At 37.2% G+C, this 27,989-nt stretch overlaps 1 protein-coding gene across 2 annotated transcripts in view; it reads left to right on the top strand.

Moving 5' to 3' along the window:
- Positions 1 to 5,609, top strand: part of SLC2A2 (solute carrier family 2 member 2) — a 35,209-nt gene extending 29,600 nt beyond the window's left edge. The window contains exon 11 of one of the 2 annotated variants that reach the window (XM_004270556.3): positions 1 to 5,609. In XM_004270556.3, coding sequence (XP_004270604.1) covers positions 1 to 201 — 201 coding nt within the window. In that variant the 3' untranslated portion in view covers positions 202 to 5,609. The other variant, XM_049709788.1, reaches the window with a different exon arrangement.
- The last annotated feature ends 22,380 nt before the right edge of the window (positions 5,610 to 27,989 follow it).

Genomic DNA, 27,989 nt, shown 5'->3' with positions numbered 1-27,989 from the left:
GACTTCTGTGGACCTTATGTGTTTTTCCTCTTTGCTGGTGTAGTCCTGGCCTTTACTCTGTTTACATTTTTCAAAGTTCCAGAAACCAAAGGAAAGTCCTTTGAGGAAATCGCAGCAGAGTTCCGAAAGAAGAGTGCTTCAACCAAAGCACCAAAAGCTGCTGTAGAAATGGAATTCCTTGGAGCTACAGAGACTGTGTAAAGATAACATGCTTTTTGACAGGAACAGAAACAGGAAGGAAGCAGTGTTTTTTAAATGACAAGTTTTTTGAGAATTCTATATCTACATCTTGAAGTACTGTTTTATTTTTTAAAGAGATGTTATAGGCTTTGATCAGAAATGTCATCAAATATTACAAAGAAAGTATTTTTTTAACTTCGAGAATCTATTTTGGGTGGTAAGACTCTATAATTAAGTAAACCAAAAAGTCTAGCTCATTTTGGTACACTAAATGGCAAGTACATTCTAATGTTCTTAGTGCTGTCCTTTACAACAAGAGTATCCTGAAGTTGAAGCAGTTTCAGAGTTATTGCACATGACTAGAAACACGTGACTAGAAACCTGAAGACACAACCAATATTTACATATTTAAATATTTACATATTTAAATACAATTAAGTTGGAATTTTCCTACCTGCAGACCTCATATCAATACTAAGGGAGATATGACTAGTGGCAGTAAGGGCCATGTTAAAATTGATAACTTTTCCAGTTTTTCCCCTCAGCTTCTTTCTTGTGCATTAGAATTTGTGTTGTGCTTAAAAAGTTTTTTCTGTTATTTTTCATGTGGAATAGTTTATTAAGCACATTAAAATATGGTTATAAAGAAAAACTTTTATTTTGGGTAGGCTTACCAAAATCTTTCAGTATTTGGGGAAAAAATTTTTTTTTGTTACTTTGATGACCAAATGGTTTTTGTAAGATTAAACACTAAAAGGTTTTACCTGGTCATTTAGCATGGGTTATCAGTTAATATTAACAGCTATTATAAACCCATGTTAATTCCTTGCTGGTTCAATCCTTTGAGCTATAGTTTGTTTTGCGTTTTAACTGAGCACAGCTTGTTTTTCTGAGTTGTGTTATAAAATATACTCAAACAGTGATAAATCAAACACTTTGTATATCTCCTCAAACCCCAAATAAGATACAACAGTCTAACCTAGGAAATTGGAAGTAAAAGATTGCTCTGTTTGTTAAAAAATATTTTCTGAATTCTTATGTTTTAAAATAGAGTTGAAAAGGTAAGGTTGGAAGATCCTGAGGGCAGCCTCCTGAAAATTCATGAATGTTTAATTTCAGACTTGATCAATATCCTTTTTTAATTTTCTTGAAAAGACTTGAGTTGCCTAACACAAAACAATCATCCCATTTGACGTTTCCTTTTTTGCCTTAGCAGTATATGGATGCTATCTAAGCTGTTCTCTTGCAATTGCTACCATTTATTGTACACTACCTATGTGCCAGGCACTGTTACAAGTGCTTTTATGTGGACAAATTGGAAATACACAGATAATTGAACAGACTTTCACTTACAGTCAATTTTGCAAGTATGGAAATACAGTTCTGATGGATACCAAAGGCTTAGCAGGGAGCTAAAGTATCCCGAGGCTGTTTTCCTCACAAAGCAGAGCACTGAATCAATCTTTTTTACATTTGCTTTAATGTGCATGAAAAAAAGGCACTTTTTAAAAAGTTCTCTTTAAGAGTGGGAAAAACAATACTGAACACTTGGTGGGGGTTGTTTGTTTTTTCTTTTTTTTTTTTTTTCCTTTATTTTTCTTTCCTTTTTTTGACCAAAGGTGTTTACCTTTACGTAATTTGACATTCCAAACAACATGAAATTATTTCTTTTCACTTTGATTTTTGTTTCCTCTGGGCCAATTTGGGATAAACTACTTTCACTTAGGACTTCAGAACAGAGTCACAGTGAGCTTAAATAGTTCAGTAGAGCTTTTTGCTAAACTGTGAACTCTGTTAAAAAAAAAAAAAAAGTAGGGACTCTGAGTAGGGCAGGAGCAGGAAAATGGCTCATCTTGCGGCTCCTGTCTTCTTCAGGATGCTGAAGCATCAGCGTGCTGATGGCCTTTGAGAAGCCCAAAGTTGCACTGGTAAAGAAATTTAACATATTTATAGGTGATAAATGTGATTTATTCACATTCTTTAATCACTATTCCTGACCTCATTTAGAATAAAGTAGTAAAGGTTTAAATAAAGAACCCAAAAGACCCCTTTTAAGTTTTAATTAATTATTCTGATTGACCACAAATACCAAAAATTCGGACCCTGCAGTTTTCTGCCTCAGAGAAATGTAAATGGCATACATTGTTTCCCTTTCAGAGATACAAGTGAGTTGAAAAGAAACATTAAGATGAAATAAGAGGCTAAGACAAAGGAACTAGCTTAACCTGATAAAAGAAACTCCTAGGTTTTCAACAATATTCATCATAATATATAATAATATCGGCACTAATTAATCAGATTTAATCCCAGGGAAATTAGACGTGTGTTTGAATGTTTAATTTTCATAGTATGCTACTGTTCTTGTGGAATTATTTTCATACTCTAACATCCTCACAAATGTGATTTTCTCTTAGCTTGCTCGGAGCATGATTACACTTCTTGATCTGGCCACTCATCTGCTAGATCTAGTGTTGCCCACTGTCGTGACACCAATGCACGGATCTTCTCTCACTTCCTTCTCCCCACTCTCCTCTACACGATCAGCACAGTAGTGCATGCTGAGTTGAGACACAGTAAGAGAAAGCCCCTCCTCAAGGAGCTCAGTCTATTGAGGAGCTCAGGAAGACCAGGGTATAAACATCCCCATCTTCATCTTTTTCCTTCCATGAACCTCAAACTGAAGGCCTCTTTTGTAAAGAGGGCTCAATCATATACCTACCTCAGAGAGTTGTTGTGAAGATTAAATGTAAAGTGCTAAGCAGAGTGTCTGGTACAAAGGGGGCACTCAATAAATGTTACCTAGAATTAGTATTCATGAAGATACTGTTAGGATACAGGACTACCATATATAAGATAGTTCCAATTTTTTGTTTTGAATAAAAAAAGTTTTATAAATTCAAGATAATATTTTCTTACTTCAAGCAACAGTCTCATGATGACAAGGGAATGTTAAGAATTAGGGTAGATATTAGGCTATCTAATTCTTAAACACATACCTGATATTTCTAAGTAGGTTGTAAGAGTTTCTATTGTATTTTTTAAACTTGCTTTTGCCTAAGTTATTTTTTAAGAGGTCTATATGTAATATTATTTCTTTGGATAATATTAAGTACAAAATAAAATGCTATATATCATATTTAAATGTAATTTAATAGGATTAAATCACAGAGCAAGACCAAACCTTGATAATCCTCAAAAATTGCAAAAGTGTATAAACCAGTATACATGCATAAGCTACTTCTTCTTGCTAGCTTATTGTTGCAAACGTAGCAAATAAAGCAGTATTAGGCAATATCTTGTGCTTACAGTGTCCTAAGCAAAGGTGCTGAGTAAAGTATATATAATTTTTCATTACAATTCTGTATTAGTGACCTGAGGAGAAAAGGTTTATTGTCAACCACTCTGAGCCATCTGCTGGTGTTTTTACTGCTTTCTAATTGAGTGCACATTAGAAAGAATCATCATGAAAATAAACTTGTTTTATTAGTATGTATACACTATTAATATCTATACACATACATAAACTATATGAATGTATACATATTTATAGTATGTATACACTATAGTTTTATGTCAATAAGTATATTTCCAAATACTGTGTTGTTTTATTTTATGTAGAAAATAACCACATTTAAGAAAATTGATATTGGTTTATTGTATATACTCATTTCCTCTCACAGTATCTTTCCTATTCTCATTTTAAAGATAATATCTGAGTTACATTTTAAACCAAAATTTTATTTCCATCAAGCAGTTGTTTTGATTATCAGTAGTAGAAAAAACTAACCTGTAGGCTAGGTAAGAACAATTGAAGAGGAATGAATGACTCCCTTTGATGAAAATAGAAATAATTTAATTCGGTAAATATTGAATTGCACTCCTATTATGAACAAGACACTTTATTAAAGTTTTGTAAAAGAGACAAAGCTTAGAAAACATGGCCCCTATCCTCATTCACCTGCATACTCATAAAGGGGATAAAATTTGAAAACAAATAGTTATAGTACAAAGGAGAGAAAAGGAAAAACTGTAAGTTAGTGGTTTTAAAATTTTTAAGTTAATGTCTAAAATTTTTCATCATATGTTTAAATAGCTGCAAAGGATAAAATTTTTCAAAATATAGTATATATTTACATTTTAAAATTGCTATGCTCTATTTATTCAATAGCATTTAATTACCATAGTAATTTGTTACTCAACATAACCATTTAAAATATATATATAAATATATTTTTATATTTAACAGTTGGAAAATTTACTGCATTATTTTCTATTCTCATATTTCTGTTCCATTTCCCCCAAAGAATTTTATCCTAAAGCAATAAATATATGTGCTTTAAAATATTTTTGATGATTCTAAGTTTCTGCAACAAAAAATATCTATAATTTGAATTTTAATTTTTAAAAATGTCCTGTGTCTACAAAGGTCAAAATGTTTAACCTCTTTTTCTTTTCTGGATTGAGTTAGCATTTATGATAATTAGTAGCACATAACTGCAGAAAATTATCCATATTACAAATTTTGATAAAATTATTTTTTATTTTTTAATTTTTTTATTGAAGTATAGTTGATTTACAATATTGTGCCAATCTCTACTGTACAGCAAAGTGACTCAGTTATATACATTTATCATTTTTAAAATATTTATTTTAGAAATTCATCTCAGTGAGAAGTATGGGTTTTCTTCAAGTAATTTAAATATTAATGGATAGGGGCTTCCCTGGTGGCGCAGTGGTTGAGAATCCGCCTGCCGATGCAGGGGACACGGGTTCGCGCCCCGGTCCGGGAAGATCCCACATGCCGCGAAGCAGCTGGGCCCATGAGCCATGGCCGCTGAGCCTGTGCATCCGGAGCCTGTGCTGTGCAACGGGAAAGGCCACAACAGTGAGAGGCCCGCGTACCGCAAAAAAAAAAAAAAAAAATTAATGGATAGGTATTTCTTATTGCTAATGTGAAACAGTGTTCAACATAAATCCTATCATTACTTTTTGTTATTATAGATGTATTGAAAATCTTGTTTTCATAAATAAGTAGATAGGAATGGAAGGACCAATGTCATTTAATTCCATAACTATTTCTAAGTTATAGCCAAAAAGCACATAAAAATTAATCATCAAAGTAATTTTTAATAACCTATCAGCTAATAACTCAATTGGGCCCTTTAATTTTGTTGAAATCAAAGAACCTGTATTGTGAAAGGACTTGTTATCCAGGTGTTAAAATTATTCTGTCCCTAGTTTCTGGGCAGCATACCAAAAAGGCTTTACCAAGACTTATTAAAAGACTATTAGTTATATTGTTGAATCTTTCACTTAGAGGCAACTTGCTTAACATGATATACTCAGAAGGGTTTGGGAAAATTGAAATATAATTAATGTCATGCATTTTCACATATATGTGATGAAATTATTCTATTTTATCACATGCTCTAGTCACATCAAACCTCAGATGAGAGGTCATATACAGCTTGTTAGCTTGTTCAATTCATGGAAAATGTCTGTCATAACCTAATGGGCAAACTCAGTCCTTATTGTCAAACTAATTTTCTAAATCAGACTTACTTTCTATCTGACTTAATTTTTCACTTCCAATGAGCACCTTAATACTCATTCCTGTGACAGCCATCTCATGTCTGAATTCCAGTGCTTCCACAGGTAAACATAAATGAGTCATGGGTACTGGTCACCAGTCTGTCTCCTGCATTTCTTACAGATGCTTTATATTCTTTACTTTTACTGGTCTTTCCTTCAGGAGCAAATGCACTTTGAAAATAATTGGGTACGGTCTGCTAAACCAAAGTGGTCAGTACCCTGTTCTACAATGTCTGCGTTCAAAATATCCTAACTCAGGCCCAAATATGCTATTTCTTATGCCATCTTAATTAAGGTAGGCGTCACAGTTAAAATCATTTCCAAGTATCCCTTTTTTTGGCACTGCTAGAGGTTTGAGTCTGTGGCAATGCGCCACGGTGAAAGTCAGGATTCAAGGAGGACTATACCTGTCTTTTGTAAAGTAGGAGAAGGATGACTATGAAAGAGGTGTTGGGGAAAGAACTGGCCTAATGCCCAACTGCAGGCACATTACTGAGCATGAAAACATATGTTTTTGTCCATGAATAAGAGATAACGTGCCCAACTCTGACAAGTTATTATCAGTTATTAACAAACTAAATGCTAGGAGGAGGGAGGAGGAGAGGAGAGGAAGAAATGAAACTTAAGAGGATCAGCCCAGAAGATCCAGCATCTAAACAATGGGAGCTCAAAAGAGAAAAAAAAATAAAATCAAAATAGAAGGAAGGAAATTATCAAAGACAAATCATACTGGAATTTTGCTGAGCTGAAGAACAAGGCTTGAGATTGAAAGTTTATTGTGTGCGAAACACAAATAAACAAACAAAGCACAAAATTTCATCATGAAATTTCAGAGCACCAGCAGTTAAAAAGTACATATAGGGCTTCCCTGGTGGCGCAGTGGTTGAGAGTCCGCCTGCCGATGCAGGGGACATGGGTTCGTGCCCCGGTCCGGGAAGATTCCACGTGCCGCGGAGCGGCTGGGCCCATGAGCCATGGCCGCTGAGCCTGCGCGTCCGGAGCCTGTGCTCCGCAACGGGAGAGGCCACAGCGGTGAGAGGCCCGCATACCACAAAAAAAAAAAAAAAAAAAGTACATATAAAAGCATCCAGAAAGTAAAGACAGGTCACATACAAAGAAACAGGCTTCATAAAAGCATGTCATATCTGAAGAGCAACTGTGAAAGCTAAAAGGCTATGGAACAATACCTACAAAATTCTGAAGGAAAATTATTTCCAGCCTAGAATTCTGTTCCCAGACATATTATCAGTTGAATGTAAAAGTAGAATTAGGCATATTTCCAGACATGCAAGACTCAAAAACTTACCTGTTCTGTACCTTCTCTCATGAAACAAGTGGAATGTGTACTGTGCCAACAAAGAGAGAGAGAGAGAGAGAGAGAGACATGGAAAAGGAGAGAATTAAAAATAAGTCTCAAGGCAGGAGTCATAGGTGACAGCAAGCTCCAGGGCCTAGAAAGCAACCAATTCAGATTGAAGCAAGAAAAAGAAGGTTCCAGGGAAAAACAAAACTAAAATATTCTCTGATGTGTTTGACCATATGAAGAATAATTTGGAACATTTAGAAAAAAAAAATAGTGCCAAGCACATAGAAAACTAAACAAATGCAAATAGGAGGCAATTATGAATTCCTAAGGAGAGAGTGCAGTAGGGAGCAGCATAGAAAGGAAACGTCCTAGTACACTTCTTGGGTCAATGGTGAATAATTATTCACATAATTATATAAAACACTGGATATTGTTAACAATTCTTACTTTCAAATAAAATTTATAATAGTACTGGACTTCCCTGGTGGCACAGTGGTTAAGAATCTGCCTGCCAATGCAGGGGACACGGGTTTGAGCCCTGGTCCGGGAAGATCCCACATGCCACGGAGCAACTAAGGCCATGTGCCACAACTACTGAGCCTGCGCTCTAGAGCCCACGAGCCACAACTACTGAGCCTGCGCGCCACACCTGCTGAAGCCCGCGCACCTAGAGCCCGTGCTCCCCAACAAGAGAAGCCACTGCAATGAGAAGCCCACGCACCACAATGAAGAGTAGCCCCCGCTCGCCGCAACTAGAGAAAGCCTGCGCAGCAACAAAGACCCAATGCGGCCAAAAATAAATAAATAAATATTTTTAAAAATTTATAATAGTACTATATTATGAGATATGTGGAGAAGGTGAGAAATTGTGAGAAAGAAGCTCAATTATTATTTATCATAATAAGTTGTCGACACATAACCACCAAAATCTATAAAGCAAAAAATATCCATATAAGCCTATGTGCTGGTAATTTTCCCTGTGCTTCTGCAGATCTGTGTTTACCCTTTCCACCCTGCTCTGTGACTCAGAAGGCTGATCTCTCTAGACTGTATCATCTAGGCTCCTTGTCTTTGGCTTCTAGTTGGGTTTGCTTAATGGGCTGCCCTAGTGGGAAATGGGAGGATAAGAAGAGGCAGAAAGAAGGCTATTGTTTCCTTCACCTTCCAGCCTCCAACCCCTTGGGCAGTGACTGCACGCCTCCACTTAAGGCCACAGCTCCTTTACAGCTACAGCTACAGTTCTTACTGGGTTCTGATAATCATTCCCCCGAATCTTGCCTCTTTTAATCCTAGAGTTGGTAATGGCATCATACTACTGTTAGTTCCACTACTGCTAGTCCCAGGTGCTTTACCATCCCTTGTTGTTTCCTTAACTCGGCCCACTCCTTTGTAAATCATTTCTTCATTAAGCTTTTTTAACCCCCCCTTTTCAGGGGGCCATCTGTTTCTGCTGGGACCTGAACAATACAGCATATGAATTAGAACATGGATATTAAAGCTTTAAAAAATAGTTAAAAACTTTTCAAGTATTCACCTCTAAGAAGACTCATGGTTGAAGACGGATGGGGCAAGAAATTATTGTGTTTTTAAACATATGTAATATAAGCCTGTGCTATTCTTTAACCTTTAAATTATAGACATGCATTATTTTATGAAATTTTAAAAATTATTAAATAACAATAAACGTTTTAATTTAAACTATTAAATCAACTGAAAAAATGCTATATAGCACAAATATGGATGAAATTATATATACACAATATATTTTAGATAGACGAGAGAGATTGAGAGAGTAAAGAGGGGTAGAAAGAGAGGGAGAAGAGAGAGGAGGAAGAGAGGGAGAGAGGACAAGAGAAGAATGTACAGTGGTTAGTGGTTATCAATAGGTGATAGGATTTCAGGTAGTGTGTTAGGGTTAGGGTTAGGGCTGGTGTTGGGGTTAGGGTGTGTGTGTTTGTGTGTGTGTGTGTGTGAGTGTATGGTCCAAGTTTTCTTCATTGTGCACGTATATTATGCTTATAATAGGCTAAAAAAATGTGGGGGAAATTAACCTTCTTTTAGAAATAGATGGTAGAAGAAAAGGGTCTGCAATTTGAAGAACAATACAGGACTTGATTACAATGGGAGAATGTGTGAATATGTTTGTAGACTAAGGGAAAGGAGAAATAGAGAAGGAATTTTAAGATTCATGAGAGAGGATAAGTGAGGCATGGGAAAGTTTGATATAAAAATCACAGGGAGTGCTATTAGAAAGGAGGAGACAGAAAAGTGAGAGAAAAATTTAAAAAGGAAAAATGATATGAAGACATTTTGAGGCAAAGAGTAAAAACGTTGAAGTTTCTTGTATCAGGTTGACTAGCCATTTTCTGCAGAGAAAGTACTAGGTGAGCTCCTACCCTGAGCAGGAATCTTAGAGATCATTGATTCCTGAACCAACTCCTATAAACCAATTGCACCCTGATGCTAAACCCTGATTATAGAGTTATCAGCTGAGTCATCTTGGGAAGTTCACATAATCTTCTAAAGTTTCAGTCATTTGCTCTTAATGTAAAATGAAAATAAAGATAGCACAGATTCTGCTTAAATTATAGGATTTTGCAAGATACAAATAATAATTGTTAAAAAAAATTAATGAAATATGCAAATAATTTAGTTCTCAAATGATGTATTTGTCTGCTTGGACTGCCATAATAAAATACCAAAATATGCCAAAATAAAATGTGTGACTTAAACAACAGAAATTTATTTGTCACAGTTCTGGAGGCTAAGAAGTCCAAGATCAGACGGTCACCTTCTCCCTGTGTCTTCACATGGCAGAAAGGGTTCTAGTGCTTCTTCCTCTTCTTATAAGGGCACCAGCTCTATCCAATTAGGGGCTTACCCTTATGAACTCATTTAACCTCCTCACAGGTCCCATCTCCAAGTATAGACACTTTGGGGTTAGGGTTTCAACATATGAATCTGGGTGGGGGGGAACACAAACATTCAGTCCATAACAACAAATGGTAAAGAACTTTTACCTCCAAGAGAGAAAAACAAAAGACACACCGAGGGAGGGGTGGGGTGGAAAGAGGACCAGCCTGTCTTGGAGGAATTAACATGTTTTAATATTATTCTATTTTGAAGAATGAAAATGAAGCCCATTTTTACTTTCTTTTGCTGGTGTCATCTTTAATCACACTTAAAAACTTTCCCAAAGCGTCTACCCATCAATTTCTTAAAGGACTCTACTCTTTTTTTAAAAAAATAATAGCACATTTTGGAAAAGGAAAAAGACTGGGGGCAGTATGTGTTGCAGATATTGGAATTTAGGGTTGCCAGATAAAATACAGGACACTGAGTTAAATTTGAAGTTTGGAATCTCATGCAATATTTGAAACATGCATATGCTAAAAAATTATTCATTGCGTATTTGAAGTTCAAATTTAACTGAGTGGCCTCTATTTTCATTTGCTAAATCTAGCAATACTAAAAACTTACCATTATAAAATCGTGGCATGTATGTACAAATACACAGACTGGCAAAATAGAATTAAAAACTCAGAAACAATCACAACTATATAAAAGTAATTAACACTTGATAAAATGGGTATTTCAAACAAGGGGAAAGTATATACAACTTGATAAATGTTACTGAACATATACATACCAGTTAGAAAAAATAAAGTTAAATGCCTACTAACCAAAACAATTTGTTGCAAATGGAGAAAAGTGCTAAATTTAGAAAACAACAACTAGAAGGACCAAAAGAAAATGTGGATGAACACTAATCTAACCTAGGGTGTAAAAGATCTTTCTAAAATAAAGCAAAATAGTAATAATAATAATAAAGGAAAAAAGATAGCTTTTTCTACCTAAGTATTAAACATGTGTATGTTTTTAAAAAATAAAGTGGGGGGAAATTGTCAACATATACAACAAAGGGCAAATATTCTTAATGCCTAAAGAATGAGATGCCATTTTTTTCCTGCCAATTTGGCAAAACTATTAAAAATGGTACTACTGAGGCTGGCAAGAGTGCTAAGAGAACACAGCCCTGACACACTGCTTGTGGAAGCATAAATTAGTATTTAATCTAGAGAAAACATCCTTCAGAGATGAAAGGAAAGAAAAAACATTTTCAGGTGAAGAAGAAATAAGGGATTTTTGTTACCAGTAGACCTGCTCTAAAAGAAATTCTGAATACATTTTCTTAGCATTTCTTCATGCTGAAGTGATAATACAAATTATTATGATTGTAGTGATGGTTTACTTGACTATATATTTGTCTAAACTTACAAAACTGTATACCAAAAAGAGTGAATTTTACTGTATGTAAAATTTATAAAAAGTAAATTTAGTGTTTTTTTAAAATTTGGATAAAACAAAAGACAATGAATTTATCATCTCAGGTCACTCGAGGAGAGATTTTTTTCCATTTTGTTCTACCTATGGTCAGTCATCAAAATATGAATCAGCAGAAGAGGAATATGCCAACCATCAAAATCCAGAGATAATCCTAAAGCACGATTTGGGCTTCTCTTCACAGTCTCTGAGCTGACACTCAAAACCTCTTTCCAGAACAGCCAATGAGGCTTGACAGAGTTTCAGCATCATTGCCAGACCTCCCCAGGTGGAGCCATTAACAATCAGTGAAATGGCCCAAAAAGAGAGCACTGAAAGGAACATGAGTTTCAAAAATCTGCTAACTGCACTGTCAATTTCTGAATGATTGAGAACTGAACAGAGAGGCCATGGTACCACTTTCCCTGTCTCACACACCTACCATGCTCTGTAGCAGAAATCAACTCTGCAACAACAATCGCATGTTACTGTGTAACCCTGAGGAGGCCAGGATGAGGCTGTCTCTGTCTGGAGTTGTGCTGATTGTCACCTGTCAATCTGTACAGTCAGGAATGTCTGTACCCAGAGCCTCTGGCAGCCAGTTCTACTTTAGACTTGTTCCCAAGTGACACTGGTGATTATTTTTATCTCCTAATGTTATTGTTTAACTAATTCACTAATGATTAAGACAATTTTGAAGACTGAGCAAGCCCCACTAAAAGGCTGCTGCACTTTTGTTAACATGCAAAGGGTGTCCACTGCCTGCAGTTAGCTAATAATGCATTATAATTAATAGTACTTGGGGAAAAGTATCCTGTCAGCGGGAGCCCTGAGGTTGTTTTCCTAAGGTGCCAAGATGATCTCCATTAGGGTTTTTCTGTTTCATTGGATTAAGTGGTTGGTGCTGTACCTACTCTGATTCTTTTAAATTCTAAAAGTAATTTGGGTTCTGATTCCACAAACTCACAGAATTTTCTTCATTAGCATTTTCTTGAACTGACATGTGGGGTGCTGTGATGATAAAAGTGGATAACCGCCTTCTTATTTACTCACCTCCAATTCTGCCTTGCAAAAGCACATCTATCTCAGCAGGAGGGCATGGGCAAGCAAAACCCAGGGGAAGTCAGAATAATGATTCATCTACCCCATTAAAGATTTCTCCATTTGCTTGCTTCATCTCATGCTCTTCTCACAGTTTTTTTTGTTTTTTTGTTTTGTTTTGTTTTTTATTCCCCTGTGTATAGGATCTGCTGTGTTCCATTATTCTTACTTGGTGCTAAAAAGTATATTTTGTATGTAGGGAAATCAATCTTGGATGTCTTATACAATTAACTAGTACATCGCCTAACACCACTTTGCTGGAGTAAGAAAACATGTGATGATGGTTTCTGACACCAGAGCTGTTCGGTGAAAGCCAAGAAAAAGAAAAGCAAATAACAGGGTGACAAGATAGCCAAAGACTCATCCTCATCTCCCACATCATTATGACTGTAAAATAAGAACACACGTAGAATATTTTTGGCAATTTAGTGCCCGTCTCCAGATTCCCCTTCCCATCTCTGCCGTCCTCCGTTGCCCACCCACATTCCAGGGGCAGTGGCAGAAGAGGGATGAACAGCATACACGTCCCACACACCACACTTTTCAAAAGCAAAAAGCACCTAATCATGTAAATATGATGGAACTATCAGAAGTGAAAGAATGTGAGATGAGTTATACATACTGTGAAACAAGAATCATTGTTCTTTTGGTTCTGCAATTATATTTCATTTTTATCAAGTTAGAAATTAAATACACAGGAAACCTCTAATAACTCTGGCTTTCAGTCACGTGGTGGTGAGTCTAGTTGTGTAGTGTGTGCTGTGGGGTAGAGTATCCTATGAATGTCAATCAGGTCAATTTGGTTGATAGTGTTGTTCAGGTCTCCTATTTCCTTACTGATGATTTATTCCTTTACCTGTTCTCTGACTGCTGAGAGAGAAGTATTGAAGTCTCCAGGGGTAACTGGATTTGCCTAGGTGCATGACCTGTGCCACCATCATACATACACCTCCCCAACATTTTTATTATTCTAAACTCTACTATTATGATGATAACCATTTTAAAATGAGGAAACTGGGGGAAGGGGAGGATAAGTAAATTGTACGAGGGCACTCAAATAGGAAATGTAGGGCAGGATTCAAACTGAGGTAACTTGACTCCAGAGTCCCTGGGACTCTTCAACCCCATGATATTCTGTATCCTGTCTCAACTGTGAATGTCAAGAGCAGGTCAGATGAGGCCATGACTTTCACCGGTTACAATGCATCTGCAGCACAAGTCAACTTCTAGCGAAGCTCAAGCGCCACCCCGCCTCCACACTCTCCCACTTCCACCCCGACTCAACACAATCCCATCCTCCCCTCAAGGAGCATTAGAGCGGAAGCTCTGAAGGTATGTTGTTAGGAGTTGTAGCTTTCAGTGGGCCAGAAGAAAGTAAAAGCCCTTGCTTTGGCATGAAGGGCTCTTTGGGGTTCTTTCCAGCTTCTCTCGGTTCTTAGCTTCCTCGACTTTGGTCTGTTTGGGATGCTGGTGTGGATAGGTCTGAGCCCTGCCTTGAGAGGGGCCTCCACCCTGAAGAAGCCTAGAGGTGGGGAGATAGAGCCAGTACTGCTCTGAAGGGTAGCAATTCACCTGTCTTTGCTTCCTTTTGTCATCAGTGTGGATAAGACCCCAAAGGTCAAGTATGGAGTGTGGGCTTTGAGGAAGGACCTGTTCTCAGATTAGCTTTAGGTTAGAAAGGCAAAAGGGAGTGCTCCTGGTTCATTCACAGTTCACTGAGTTTAGCAAGGCCAGACTGTCTCAAAGGAGTGGGGTCAAAGTTATACAGGAATAAGTAATGTGTATCATCCTGGAATATGGCTTCTGTGTAGAGATCTCCTTGGGACACTGTAATGGTGGCCCACTGGCCACTTCTGTTTTCATCAGAGAAAAACTCAAACCATAAGATTCTCCATGGGAATGGAATAACCACTTCTAAACTTAAGAAATGTAAATTCCCATTCAGAATGCAGCTGAAGAACTGTTCTGCTGTAGGCCTCAAAGATATTTTTCAGACCTGAAGGCCCTTCTGATGTGGATTAGGGCAAACTTTGGATCCAGTGCAAGACAAGCAGGCCAGTGCATCTGATATCTTGAAAGCAAGAGATGACCAACCACTCTCTCTAATCAGTTGAAGAAGGACTGTGAGGTCTGAACACCAAATCCAAGGCTGCTATCCAGGCACTTTGGGAGACCAGCTGCCAAAGGCACCCAGACAAACCCAGCAAAGCGGTGTTTATCTTGCTGCATTTACCACAGAGTCTGACCTCAGCCTTGTGGGGTCAGAAAATCAGTCCCATAGGGTCCCAGAGCTGCCTGTCTGGCTTCAGGGATGCAGTGCATGTAGAGGTAAAGAACGGGGACTCTGAAGCCACAGCACCTCAGTTTGCATCTGGGCTTTACTCTTTACTAGCTGCAAGTTACTTAACTTCCCTGTGCCTCTGTTTCCACATTTAAAAAATTATGATAATAATAGTTAGCTACCTTCTAGGGTTGTTGTAAGAATTAAATATGAGTTAATATTTGAATAGTGTTAAGACTAGTGTCTGGCACATAGTCGGTGCTTTTTGAGTGTTATTACAAAATTAATAAGAGACTGGTCATAATACCATAGTGGCAGATTATTGTACAGTGAGAAAACAGAGTTGTTGAGCAATCTGGAATTTCATGTTGACCTGACCTGGCTCCAAGGGAAGCCAAAGCAACATGGTTTTTACTGAACATGGAATGTTAGCAAGCAAGGGGAGTTGTTATGACCTGAAGTGTCTAGTAGCATTAGGCTCTGAGATTGTTTCAGATTGGAACATTCCTACTATAGATATGTTAGTATATTTATCAGGCAAGAATTATGGGCCTGGGTGTGTGTGTGGGGGTCATCTGGTTGCTATATGGTTACCTTGCATATCTCTACATTGATATATTGCAGCAGTTGTAATAATGATGATGATGAGAATAATAATAATTTGGTGACTACTTAGTATGTCCATTATAAACATTTTCTCATTTATTCCTCACAACACTCCTACAAAGTCAACACTTACAGATGAGGAAACCAAGACTTAGAGAGATAAACATGGTCTCTCTGCACTTTTGCCCTTGCAGTTTCCTTGCCTGGAACACACACTTGCCAGTCACCTGGATCACTCCTATTCATCCTTCAAGATTCAGTTCTAGTGTTCCCTATTCTAGAAAGCAGGCCCAATTACCCTTCCTGAAGCCTCCTCTGGGCTAGACACCCTTCCTGTCTTCCCCCAGTCCTCTGCATGACCTCTGCAAAGCACTCACTGCATCGTATTAGAATGTTCTTAGCTGCCTCTTCCACTAGGGCAGGATGTGCCTTGTTATGACTATATCTTCTTTCTTCCCAGAGCTGCTTAATATCTGGCAGACATGGTTATTCAGTAGAATGAGTACAGTGCCTGGTACTGAGTAGATACTCAAATACTTGGGGAATCACAAATTAGATAATAGTAAAGGCTTTAAGTATCAAACGGGTGATGGACTAAGGATCGTTTAAGGTCCAGTTGTGAGACACCACAGTTTTGAGATTCAGATTTGAGCCTGGCTAGCTTGAATAGATGATGCCAAACTTCACGGAGAAAAGAAGTGATTTCAAGAGGAAGATAAGGAAGTCAGTTTTGAGTTCAAATGAGAAAAAAAAATACCCCTTCTAAGTTGGTAAACTTATCTAAAAGTGGAGGACCCACTTTTTTTAAAAGGAAAAAACCCCACAGTATATTATAATGTTATCCTATACTACACTAATTCTAATTTTCAAATGTAAATCTCTACACAGTTGCTAGGCATTATAGTAGTTCGACCCTAGAAATAATCCAACTTGAGTCATATCCTCAAAGAATAAGCTGCTCAGTTACATAACTCAGATTATATATTGAAAGGCATGAAAAGGCCACACAGGAGGGGAGGGTGAGCCCATCCGTATTACCAAATGGCCATTGCAGCATTGTAGCAGTGGGCCTGCAAGTTTCCATTCACAGCTTTGATTTACCGTTGACCTCTACTGACTACCCCCGTGATCTTCACCAAGGTGTCTCATGGAGTAGTCATTCTTTTCTGCCATCTAAGGGCTTCATGAATTGTAAATCAATTCAAAACTGATAAACACACATCAACTCCTACTTAAACTCTGTTGCATAGTTGTTTCCATTAGTCTAAAATCTGTTATAAACCTTTCACACTAGGAAACCCATGGTGAGACTCTCTCTCAGTAGAAAGCATATTTATTTCAGTTAAGCCTTGGAAACTAGCATAAAAAGTAACATGGTTTCTTTTGTCTTGTTTCTAATGCTTCTTCATTGCAGGGGTCTCTGGCAGAAGGCTGGTTTTGATTGTCATAATTAGATTAGATGTCATAATCTAAATTTCATTGCATGTATGGATTGATTCAATAGTAACAAAGGAGAATGGTCGCCAATTCTCTGTTGTTGAGCAAAGTTTAATCTGAGTGTTGTGGGAATATTAATTCCTTTACGGAATTCAATGCAAGCTAATGTGCTCATGTTCTTACGCAAATCTGTAATTTCAAACTGTGTTTGCCAATAACAGTGTCACTATAGTACAAAATCAAAGTTTAATGTGTTTGTGTTCACATGCTTTCAAAATGAGTTTCAGAGTCCACCTGTAGTACAGATAAGCTCTGAAATCTGCTATTCTGGATTTTATCCAGGGAACTCTCTGCAAACAACAGGTTATTTTAACTTGTGAAAATCACCCCTCCTTAGGCTGTCCATTTCTGTTAGACAGCTCTAAATACTGGAAACTACTTCATTAAATTGAACCAAAAGCTGCCTCCCTGAAATTTCTTCCATTTTTCAGGTGGGAATATCTTCCAGGTAAAAGCTACAGGGGCCCAATTTCAACCTATCACAAAAAATAACTTTCTAACAATCAAAAGCTTTTGTGGACAGTGAGCTCCATATTATTAACATGACTACTGCGTGAACTGAGTGTACATGAATTGCATGTATAGATGCTCCTCAACTTATGATGAGGTTACGTCCCAATAAACCCATCATAAACTGAAAATATCGTAAGTTGAAAATCCATTTTATACACCTAACCAACTGAACATCACAGCTTAGCCTAGCCTACCTTAAGCATGTTCAAACACAGGACATGTAGGGTATCGGTTGTTTACCCTCATGATTGCATTGACTGGGAGCTGAGACTCACTGCCACTGCCCAGCATCGTGAAGGAATATCATACCACATATTGCTAGCCTGGGAAAAGATCAAAATTCAAAATTTGAAGTCCAGTTTCCACTGAACGCCTATCACTTCTGCACCAGTGTAAAGTCAAAAAATCTTAAGTTGAGCCATCGTAGGTCGGGGATCGTATACTATATGCCAGACCCTCTTTACCTATATGAAATCTTCTATCACAACAGCATCTTTAAGTGGGCACTATTATTATCCCATTTTAGAGAGTAAAAAAAAGGCACAGGGATTTTAAGCAACTTGCCTGAAATCATACATGCAGATACTAAATGAGTAGAGTCAGGACTCAAATCCAAGGAATCTAACTCCACTGACCATATTGCAAAGCCCTGTGTATTACATCACCACTTGACACAGAAAATTCTAGCAGCAAACAGGCTTGAACTAAATGACATCTGAAGTCTTTTCCCACCCTGAGAATATATGGCACAGGAAATTCTCATGCAATGTGAACATTTCCCCTTAACTACCCTTCGTCAGAGTCTGGAATAATTGCCTCTCTTCTGTGCCCCCCGGAAGTGTGTACTTCTTCTATAATGGCACCTATCCAATGACTTTATTTATTGTGTTTCTCTCACATAAAACTATACTTCCTCAGATTAATGACTACTTGTACCTTCTTCATCATTATATCCTGAGTACCTTGCACAGATCCTGGCACACAGTAGGCAATCAATAATTATTTGTTAGATAAATGAATGAAGTATATAATGAACCAATGGTAACATCCTATTGTTCTACAATTTTAATTGCTTACTGCAGAAATAGATGCTGGAACGAAACCTAGGGAGAAAAAAAAGAAGATATACATACTTGAAGTTAAGGGTCTTTAAAAAGCTTATCCTTGGGCTTCCCTGGTGGCGCAGTGGCTGAGAGTCCGCCTGCCGATGTGGGGGACACGGGTTCGTGCCCCGGTCCGAGAAGATGCCACATGCCGCGGAGCGGCTGGGCCCGTGAGCCATGGCTGCTGGGCCTGCGCGTCCGGAGCCTGTGCTCTGCAACGGGAGAGGCCACAACAGTGAGAGGCCCGCGTACCGCAAAAAAAAAAAAAAAAGCATATCCTTTTATGCTTATTGTATGTTGCTTACTAATAAAAGAATAGAATATAAATATTTAAGAATAGATTATTTAAATAAATTATGATCTGTTCACCCAGTGGAATATTGTACTTCTATTAAAAATGATGCTGAAAAATAATAATAACATGAAAATACATTCTCAATACATTAAATTTTTAAAAAATTAAACCCATTTTTTGTGCATGTCAGAAAGGAAAAGAGGAACAAAATGGTATATACACATTAACGTTACTGAAAGGATGTTATAGCCCTATATAGCAATAATGTTTTTCTCTGCTGTAGAATCAGAAACCAATTTTTTTACAGGTGAAGGGTTTATTTCACTTATCTCTATTTTCTAAATTTCTACAATAAACATGTATTACATTAGGAAAGAGAAAAATAAAAAGTTTTTGTAAATGCCTTGCACGTGCTGTGTAACTATTCTTAAATTCATGGGCATCAACCAAAAGTTCAGGGCAACCTAAAAGAAGTTTCCAGCCTTTTTCTTTAAAACTACTAAGTTCATCTGTTTTGCACTATTAATAACATAATACAACCACTTCTGCTTTATCTTAAAATTAATGGTATTTATTTGACAACTCAGTGTAACAGCTTGGTATGCACTTTCTTTCGGAAGTTCCCCATTTGTAACATTAAAAACAGGAAAAATGTCAGCTGGTGAATGCATTCTTTTTTTTTTTTTTAGTTAGAGGGTAGATGAATGGGGGTGAGAAGCATTCTGACTGTCTATAAACAAAGCTTTAATGAAGATGTGTCAGAGCATTATTAAAGTGTGGTTCTACTTTTGCAGAAAAAAATCTAAAGATCAGTTTATATAGCTTTATTTTTTACCTTATCGAAATATACAGAACTTTAATATGCGTATATCGTCTCTGACCTAGTTATAATGTGTGTCTGCATTGCTGTTTAAAATGTCCATTCATTATGTAATGTAATAAAAGAGAATCTTCAAAAATGTATTTAACATGAATGTTATCTCTAGGTGTTGTCATCATAAATACTGGAATTTATTTTTAAATTATTGAATATAGTAGGTGTGTTTAAGATAATAAATCAGCCTCCAAACAGTAATGTTTAATTGATAATCATTTATTAACATGCTTTGAAAAGTTAAATTGTGAAACAACAAAAAAAGTTTTTGTTCTTGTTTTTTTGTTAAATATGAATAAATTACCTGTATAAAATAATTAGAAAGGAATGGGTTCAACTTACTCCCCATGTACTCAATTATCTTTTTTTACCCAATACTTTAGTTGAAATACTGTATATAGGCATGTGTAAGGGGAAGAGGTGACTCTTGGGAAATATTTTTTCAAAGTGGAAACAAAAGCACCATAGACCATCATCACCCAAACTTGACTAAAGTGTTCAGAGGCTACTGTGCTAGCACAAATCTCCTCATGCTTTTACCTTTCTCCACTGATTGTAACAAATGCACTAACTCCCATGAAGTGGTTAAAACCAAACAACCAAACGAGAAGCAATAACAAATTCTTTATAATAACAAGTACCATGGAAAAGAGAAACAAGTGCTGGTTGTAGAAATGAAAAAATCAAACAGGGGTAAGACAGTGATAGTTCCTGGCCTAGAACTATATAATCTGGGGGGAAAATTATATACAAAAATTCCAGGCAAAAACAGTTTTTCTAAATGTTTTCTTTAGGTCTTCCTATTTTTTCCCTCCAATAACATCAGACTTTGCAATTTCTAAAAAATGTTATGCCAAGATTTCAACTACTTAATTTTTTCCCCCTGCCATAACAACAAAAAAGAAAGGGTGGAGGGCTTCCCTGGTAGCACAGTGGTTGAGAGTCCGCCTGCCAATGCAGGGGACAGGGGTTCGTGTCCCGGTCCGGGAAGATCCCACATGCCACAGAGCGGCTGGGCCCGTGAGCCATGGCCGCTGAGCCTGCGCGTCCAGAGCCTGTGCTCTGCAACAGGAGAGGCCACAACAGTGAGAGGCCCGTGTACCGCAAAAAAAAAAAAAAAAAAAGAAAGGGTGGAGAGAGAAAAACAGGGTAAGAGAGAAGGGAAAATGTGGTGGGTGAGTAGTGCCACTCCTGGCTCTTATAAAGAATTCAATTGTCAGTGATACGGGTAATGATCAGGAAATAGTTTTTTAATGAGGAGGGGAGGATGTGCAGAGGAGAATGCTCCTGTGACTCACTGAGAACTGGCCCTCCTTCCACCTATTTGTGGGAAGGGTTAGACTTCAATGTCCAATATTGGGAGAAGGAATAGAGAGTGGTGGGAGTGATGGTCCAGATGTGAGCATGAAGTAATCAAGAATGTAAGCAGCTCCGTCTCTCCAGACCTTGGAGTCATATATATACACAATAACCTGGGAACAATTTATCATCATTACAAGACTTCCCTACAAGCCACAGAAATTCTTTGCATTACAAAAACACAGTATTTAGTTAAACCTCCTTCTCAAAAGAAATTGTTTATATTGTTTTGTGTTTACAAAACAAAACAAAAAAACCAAAGTATTTTTTTAAGACAGAGCTATGGTAGGTAAAAGGCAGTAACTTGAAGAAAAAAAATTACGATTGAGAGTTGTAACATTAAAAATAAGCATCTAGTGGGCGTGCAATACCTCCGAAGACACTGTCCATCCTAAGAAATAGTGCCTAGATATTTAGCTGATGTGTATAGAAGATATATTGTGTTGGCCAAAAAGTTCGTTCGGGTTTTTCCATAGCATGAAGAACCCAAACGAACTTTTTGGCCAACCCAATATTTGGAGTCCAATCTGGGTGTACCGGGATTGTCCTCAGATTAGCACTAATTAGCACAGATTAGCAAATCTAATCAAATATGAGCAATCTGACTGCTTGGAGACTGGGATGTGGCAAGGAGCGATATCTTCTTGGAGCATGTGAAAAAATATATATTAAGAACTACATAGAGCAACATGGATGAATTCCACAGGCCAGTGTAGAGCAAAATATACCAAATGCCAAAAGGTCCATAAAGTATAGCCCATTTACATGATGCTCTAAAGTAGGCAAAACAAATCTGTGTGCCACAATTAAGGATACTGGTTTTGGGGAGGCAGAGGATGAAGTCTGGTTTTGACTAGGGGGACAAGAGGGAAGTTACTGCACTGCTAATAATGTTCTCTAACTTCATTTGGGTGATGGCAATATGATATGCATACATTTGTAATAGTTCATTGAGTTCTTAAGTATAAACTTAAAATTTGTTTACTTCTCTGTGAGACTTTACCAAGTTAAGGAAAAAAAGGAAACATATGCACTTTGCAAAAATGGGATGCTGTATTAAACAACCTAAATCATTCTGGTTACCAGAGAGATCTACCCCATTATGAGACATGTGTAGTGCAAATATTCTTATGGCCTTCGTGACATTTCCATCAGAATCATTCCTCTCCCTTTTCTCAGTCTCTTGAGTAGCCTTCTAAATGCTTGTTCAATCTCCCGGGAAGGCTAGCACAACTCTGGAGCCAGAGAGACCAGGGTTTACATTTTGCTCTCATCACACTGACCAGTTTGGGGAGCTTGGGCATGTTCTCCATGCCTTGGTTTCTTCATCTGTAAATGAAATGCTAAAATGTAAAGCACCTGACACATTGACATTTTAATAAATGTTCACTCATTATCTCATTTCCCTTCCTAGGAGTAATAAATGCAAATTATTCTGGTCACTGGTATGTACTCCTCTGAATAATACTTCAGCATTACTGTGTGTAGCTGTCCTGAGAGCTGATCCTCCACTGAAGAGACCGGAATGTTCCCATCTCTGGGTTGTACAAAGTTGAGGTCAGACCCCACTGTGGAAAAGGCAGCTTTGTGAGGCCCCAACTGAGAAACCTGCCTGCCTCCCCTCCATCCACTCCCCTTTCTACAGGAACAGCTGACGGACAAACTTTCTTAGGTGACTGATGCTTCTTTCAACCTGATCGTAGAGTGTGCTTCTCCCATACCACCTTCCTGTCCCTTTACACAAATAGTTCCCCAGAACCCATGATGAGCTGCCACATTGAGATCAGCCCAAAGCAATCCGTACCCTCCACACATTCCCACCACTTAGCTTACCTGGGAGCCTTTCACAAAGCTCATCAGGCCATTTGAATTTGTATATTCAAAGATAACATTCTGGTGATAAATTCTAGCATTTTTTGTAATTTAAAATAAGAATAGAGTAACTGCCTTCTTGTGTGGCTGGCAGCCTGCTGCTTGCAAAATATCTACAGCTACTGCTGCCCAAATTACTGAGTACTGTTTACCGCAGACAGTGGTGGTGTGGCTTGGATGGTGCTAGGCCACTAAGGATTGCTGCGTGCCCCATGGCCTCTCTATCACTCTCATTTCCTAGTTGCCAATGGCAACTACAATCAAAGTGCCTCTTCAGTGTAACCACCAGCATCTTTTGGCCTAGTGTGGCCTAGCTGCTTCAGCTGAGACAATGACACTAATATGTCACTCATTTAAGACAGTGGTTCTGAACCCTATCTGCACATTAGAATCACCTGAGAAGCTTAAAAAACAATTACCTTTGCCTGGCTCCCCACGTACTCCCATACTGCCCGGGATTCTGGCTTAATTGTTCTGGGATGACATTGGTCATGGTTACATTTTAAAAGTTCCTTAGGGGAATCTAATGTGTAGTCTGGGCTCAGAACTACTGATTTAAGAAGTCTAAAGTCTATCCACCATATATGAATACTGGGTCTATCTGGGTGGTGAAGATACATACAAATTCTATTCTCTTTTCTGTTGTTTTTGTTTACTGTTTTCCAATCTTTAAAATATGAAAATGTTTAAATTGCATATTAAAAATTATTTTTTCAAAAGTGAAACCTACAAGTAAAACATGAAGTTAAATTTTTATTCCCATTTTTATTAAAGTCATATCCCTACTTTGGAATAAATTTGAGGTACATTGTAGAAATAATAATCAATGACAGTTATCTTTTTAAAAATGGGATTAATATAAACCATACATACTCCATGTATTTAACATGGTATCATGATTTGAAGAGTTATTTTAGAATCCTCCCTACCCACAAAGAGCTCCACAGTGTCAGAACTCCCTTTCATTACCCTTTCCACTCCTTCTCTAAGTTAGATTCAGGCTCTTACACATATCTGGACCCCCCTCAGGCCCACTCATCTTAAGGACCTATCTCTACGTAGACAGGAAGGATATAAGAGACCCTTTTTTGATGAAGATTGGGCTTAAAATCACTTACACAAGGTGCTCTGTTTACTGGTGGCTTGACTTGACTTGCGTAGATCTGGAGCATATACCTACCAACTACGGATAATGAAGTTTTCCAGAGTCCCCAACAAGGGGAGAACACTCTTTGGTGAGATATATACTGAGAATTTAGGGAGAGTTTACATAAAAAGGCATACCAGTCCTAGTTCCTTGATGAACTACAAAATGCCTCTCACCCCCTTTCCTCTCACTGGGCAACTCTCCTTTCTTTATTAAAATTGACATCGTCATTTATTATCCCATACTAGTGTAATTGTTTGTATGAAATAGCTTTCCACATCAAAGAAGTATCGGTCTAATATGCCAATAGTACTAATGTTAAGAAACCCTAGCTTACATATATGACTTTATTTGTATTTTCTGAATGTTACTTTACTCACTTGTAAAATGGGAATAAAAATACCTTCAAAGTATTTTCTGACCCTCAAAAATAAAAATGAATTACTCAAGACGACCTACTCAGTAAACATTAACACTAAGTATTGTTCCTAGATTTCTAAGAGTAGTTATCGTCCTACTACATTGCAAACTTGGTATCTGCTTGATTTCTCTGGTTCTCCTACTTGTACTCCTGTGCCCTTCTATTCCTAAGCATAGTAACTGCACTTCTTAACCTTCTTTGGGTTCCTCATCTTTTCTGGCCTCTAATACTGTCTTCCCCGTGTCATTGTTTGGCCCTTCCGGTCCCCTGGTTCTGTATGAGGCCCAAGGACTAGTGTTACAGACTGAAATTTCTTCCTGTTTTACTGAATTTTATGTATACGATAGAATAACTTTTGAGATACATTATTTTCTAAAAATAAATTTTGTTATTGTTTTCTTAATTAGCTCATCATTAAAACTTAAAAAAAAAAATAGCAACAGAGAAAACTGAAAATAATCTCCAAACTTAGAAATACCTCTGCCATCACATTCAGTCTTTTTTCTATGAATATATTTTTTCCTTCCATTACAAGGTATTGTGATGTCAACACTATCCTGTAATTTTTTTCCACTTAATACATCAGGAACCTCTATGTCACTAAATATTATTCCCTAAATATTTAGAGAATTCTCAACTCACTAAATATTATTAATGGCTTCATAGCAATTCATCGTATGAATTTGTTTAACCAAGCCTGTATTGTTGGGTAGTTGGGTTATTTCCAACTTTTATCTTTTATAAACATGCCCTTCCAAATATTCGTCAAATAACCTTACAGTATTGTTATCATGTTCTTACCTAGGAGTGGAATATAGGGATCAAATGACAGGCAAAAGTTTAATAGTTTTCACATATAGTGTCAAATTGAATGGAAATTTTACTTCAAATTGGTTAATAAGCCATGGACATCCTTCATCCAGGTTGGTTTCTCGCTATAGTGGCCCCTCATTGCATATCTGTGAAATGAGAAACCAGAGGAAGGCTGGCAATTGATGGTGATTAGTCAGCACTTTCACCACTACTGTAAACTAGCTTTGAATAATCCTGAAATTCAATCCCACTGACCTTCAGGGAGTGCCACATAGTACAAACATAAACACAATGTGGAGACTATAAAGACAAACTGCCTACCTTGAAAGTGTTTATAATTTAATTATATAATTATTACATAATACAAAACGTGAAAATAAGAAAATTACAAAGTGCTGTGTGAAGATTTCTGAATGGGTTGCTTGGGAAGATTACATAAAGAAAATGAATTTAATCTGGGCTTTGATGCGAATAAGGTCAAACTTTGTCTAGTGTTGGGCAGAAGGGCACCTTGGGTATGGAGACATATGAAGTGAAACACTCAAGGGCAACAAAGTGTCTAAAATTCATTTTAAAAAAAGGACAGCAATCAAGGTATCCCATGAGTAGGGATAATGCAAGGCAATAATGGGAGATACCCTGGGGAAGCAGACTGGTATCAAACTTAACACTTTGCTGAGGAGTGGAAATTATTTGGAATGAAATGGGGAGCTGGTGAAGGGGAGAGAAATGTTGCAGGAAGGTCACTGTGTCAGCAGTGTGGATCAAAGCAGTCTTTGGCGTAGGGAATCATTACAGCAGCCCCAGTGAGAAGTAAATAAGGGCCTGGAAACAGAAAGGGATGGGAGAGAGGCAGACTGAGACAAAGAAAATTTATAGCTGAGACTCTTCAATTTATGTAGAACATAATAATGCAAGAAAGAGTGAACACTGGCAAAATTTAAAAGCTGGATTTATAGTCTGTGACCCCTCCCACCCAAATTTTTCCTAAATAAATATCCAATTAATTGCCAACAGACTGTTGGCCTGTTTATTTAGCTATATTTGAAAAGCACGAGCACCACCTGGTGACAATAACTCAGATTGCCCCCCCAAACGTCCTGAATTCCATCTTTTTTTCTTTCAATTTTTCATATGAAAACATTTCACACATACATAAAAGTTGAAAGAATACTAAAATAAACACCCCTATACCACCGTATACCATCATCTTTATTTACCAGTTGTTAATGTTTTGTCACATTGGCTTTAGCTCTTTCTATATGTGTATATATGCTAAGCCCTTTGAAGGTAAACTGTAGACACTGAAACACTTCAACTCCAAAATTTTCTGCATGAAGTTTCTAAGAAAAGAATATCCTCTACATAAACATAATACCATCACCTTACCTGAAAAATTAACAATACTTTTACATCATCATATAATATGCTATTCAAATTTCACAAAAAATGTTTTCAAGTTTGTATTTCTTAATCTAAGATCTAATCAAGACTTATGTTTTGCACTTGATTATGTTTCTAAGTTCTTTTAATCTAGAACAATTTTCACTACCTTTTTTTTTTTTAACTTCCCATGACATTGCCAGTTTTTTAAAGTATCCAGGCCAGTTATCTTGTAGAATGTCCCACATTCTGGATTTGTCTTATTATTACCCTCAAGATTAGATTCACATTAAATATTTTGATAAGAATACATCATAGGTGACTTTGTGTATTTTTTATTGCATCACTCCAGGAAACATAATATCCAGTTGTCCTACCATTGGTGTTGTTAAGTTTCATCACTTGGTTAAGTAGTGACTTCAAAATACGCCCTACGTAAGTAATCTCATGAGTGGGGTGTTACTTTGAGGCCATGTGACTATCTTGACCTTAACAAAATTTTAGCCAAAGGTTTTAACATACAATGACAATCCTTGCTTGAATCAGTTTATTATACTTGGAATTGCAAAATGATGATATTCTATCATTCTTTTTTTTTTTTTTTTTTCCCCGCGGTACACGGGCCTCTCACTGTTGTGGCCTCTCCCATTGTGGAGCACAGGCTCCAGACGTGCAGCCTCAGTGGCCATGGCTCACGGGCCTAGCCGGTCCGCAGCATGCGGGATCTTCCCGGACTGGGGCACGAACCCGTGTCCCCTGCATCGGCAGGCGGACTCTCAACCACTGAGCCACCAGGGAAGCCCTATCATTCTTTTGATATATATTAAACAGAAACAAATTAACCTAACTATAAATCAATCTGATAAAATAACAAAGGAGAAAATAATTGAGATTCAAGTAGATTTTGACCAAGTACTCTGTACATCCTTAGTGTAATATATTCTAAAGACAAAAGGAACTGAAAAAGAGATCTTAAACCTTACTTAGTTAATACATTATTAGTAATTATACACGTATTGTAATTCTGAAACTTTTTAATGTAATTGTAGAATAAAGCAAATAAGCAAGTATATTCATGAAATTAGGAAAAAAGATTTCACTGTAAGATAAAAGAGATACACAAATAAAATAAAATCAAGTATGGAAAAATGTTATAATGTTACATTAGAAATATCAATATTACCTCACAATTTAAGAAAAAATTACTTCTTGGTTCTGTCCACTAATCATTTAAACAATGGAATTACAGTAGCAACAGCATACCTAGCACCCAGATCTTGGTTTTTCATATGCTTACTAGTCATTTGAATTTCTTCGTTTGTA

Source organism: Orcinus orca, chromosome 5, assembly GCF_937001465.1.
Source record: "Orcinus orca chromosome 5, mOrcOrc1.1, whole genome shotgun sequence".
Classification (NCBI taxonomy): domain Eukaryota; kingdom Metazoa; phylum Chordata; class Mammalia; order Artiodactyla; family Delphinidae; genus Orcinus; species Orcinus orca.
The sequence above is the reverse complement of the archived record's forward strand: the minus strand, read 5'-3'. Positions and strand labels throughout refer to the sequence as shown.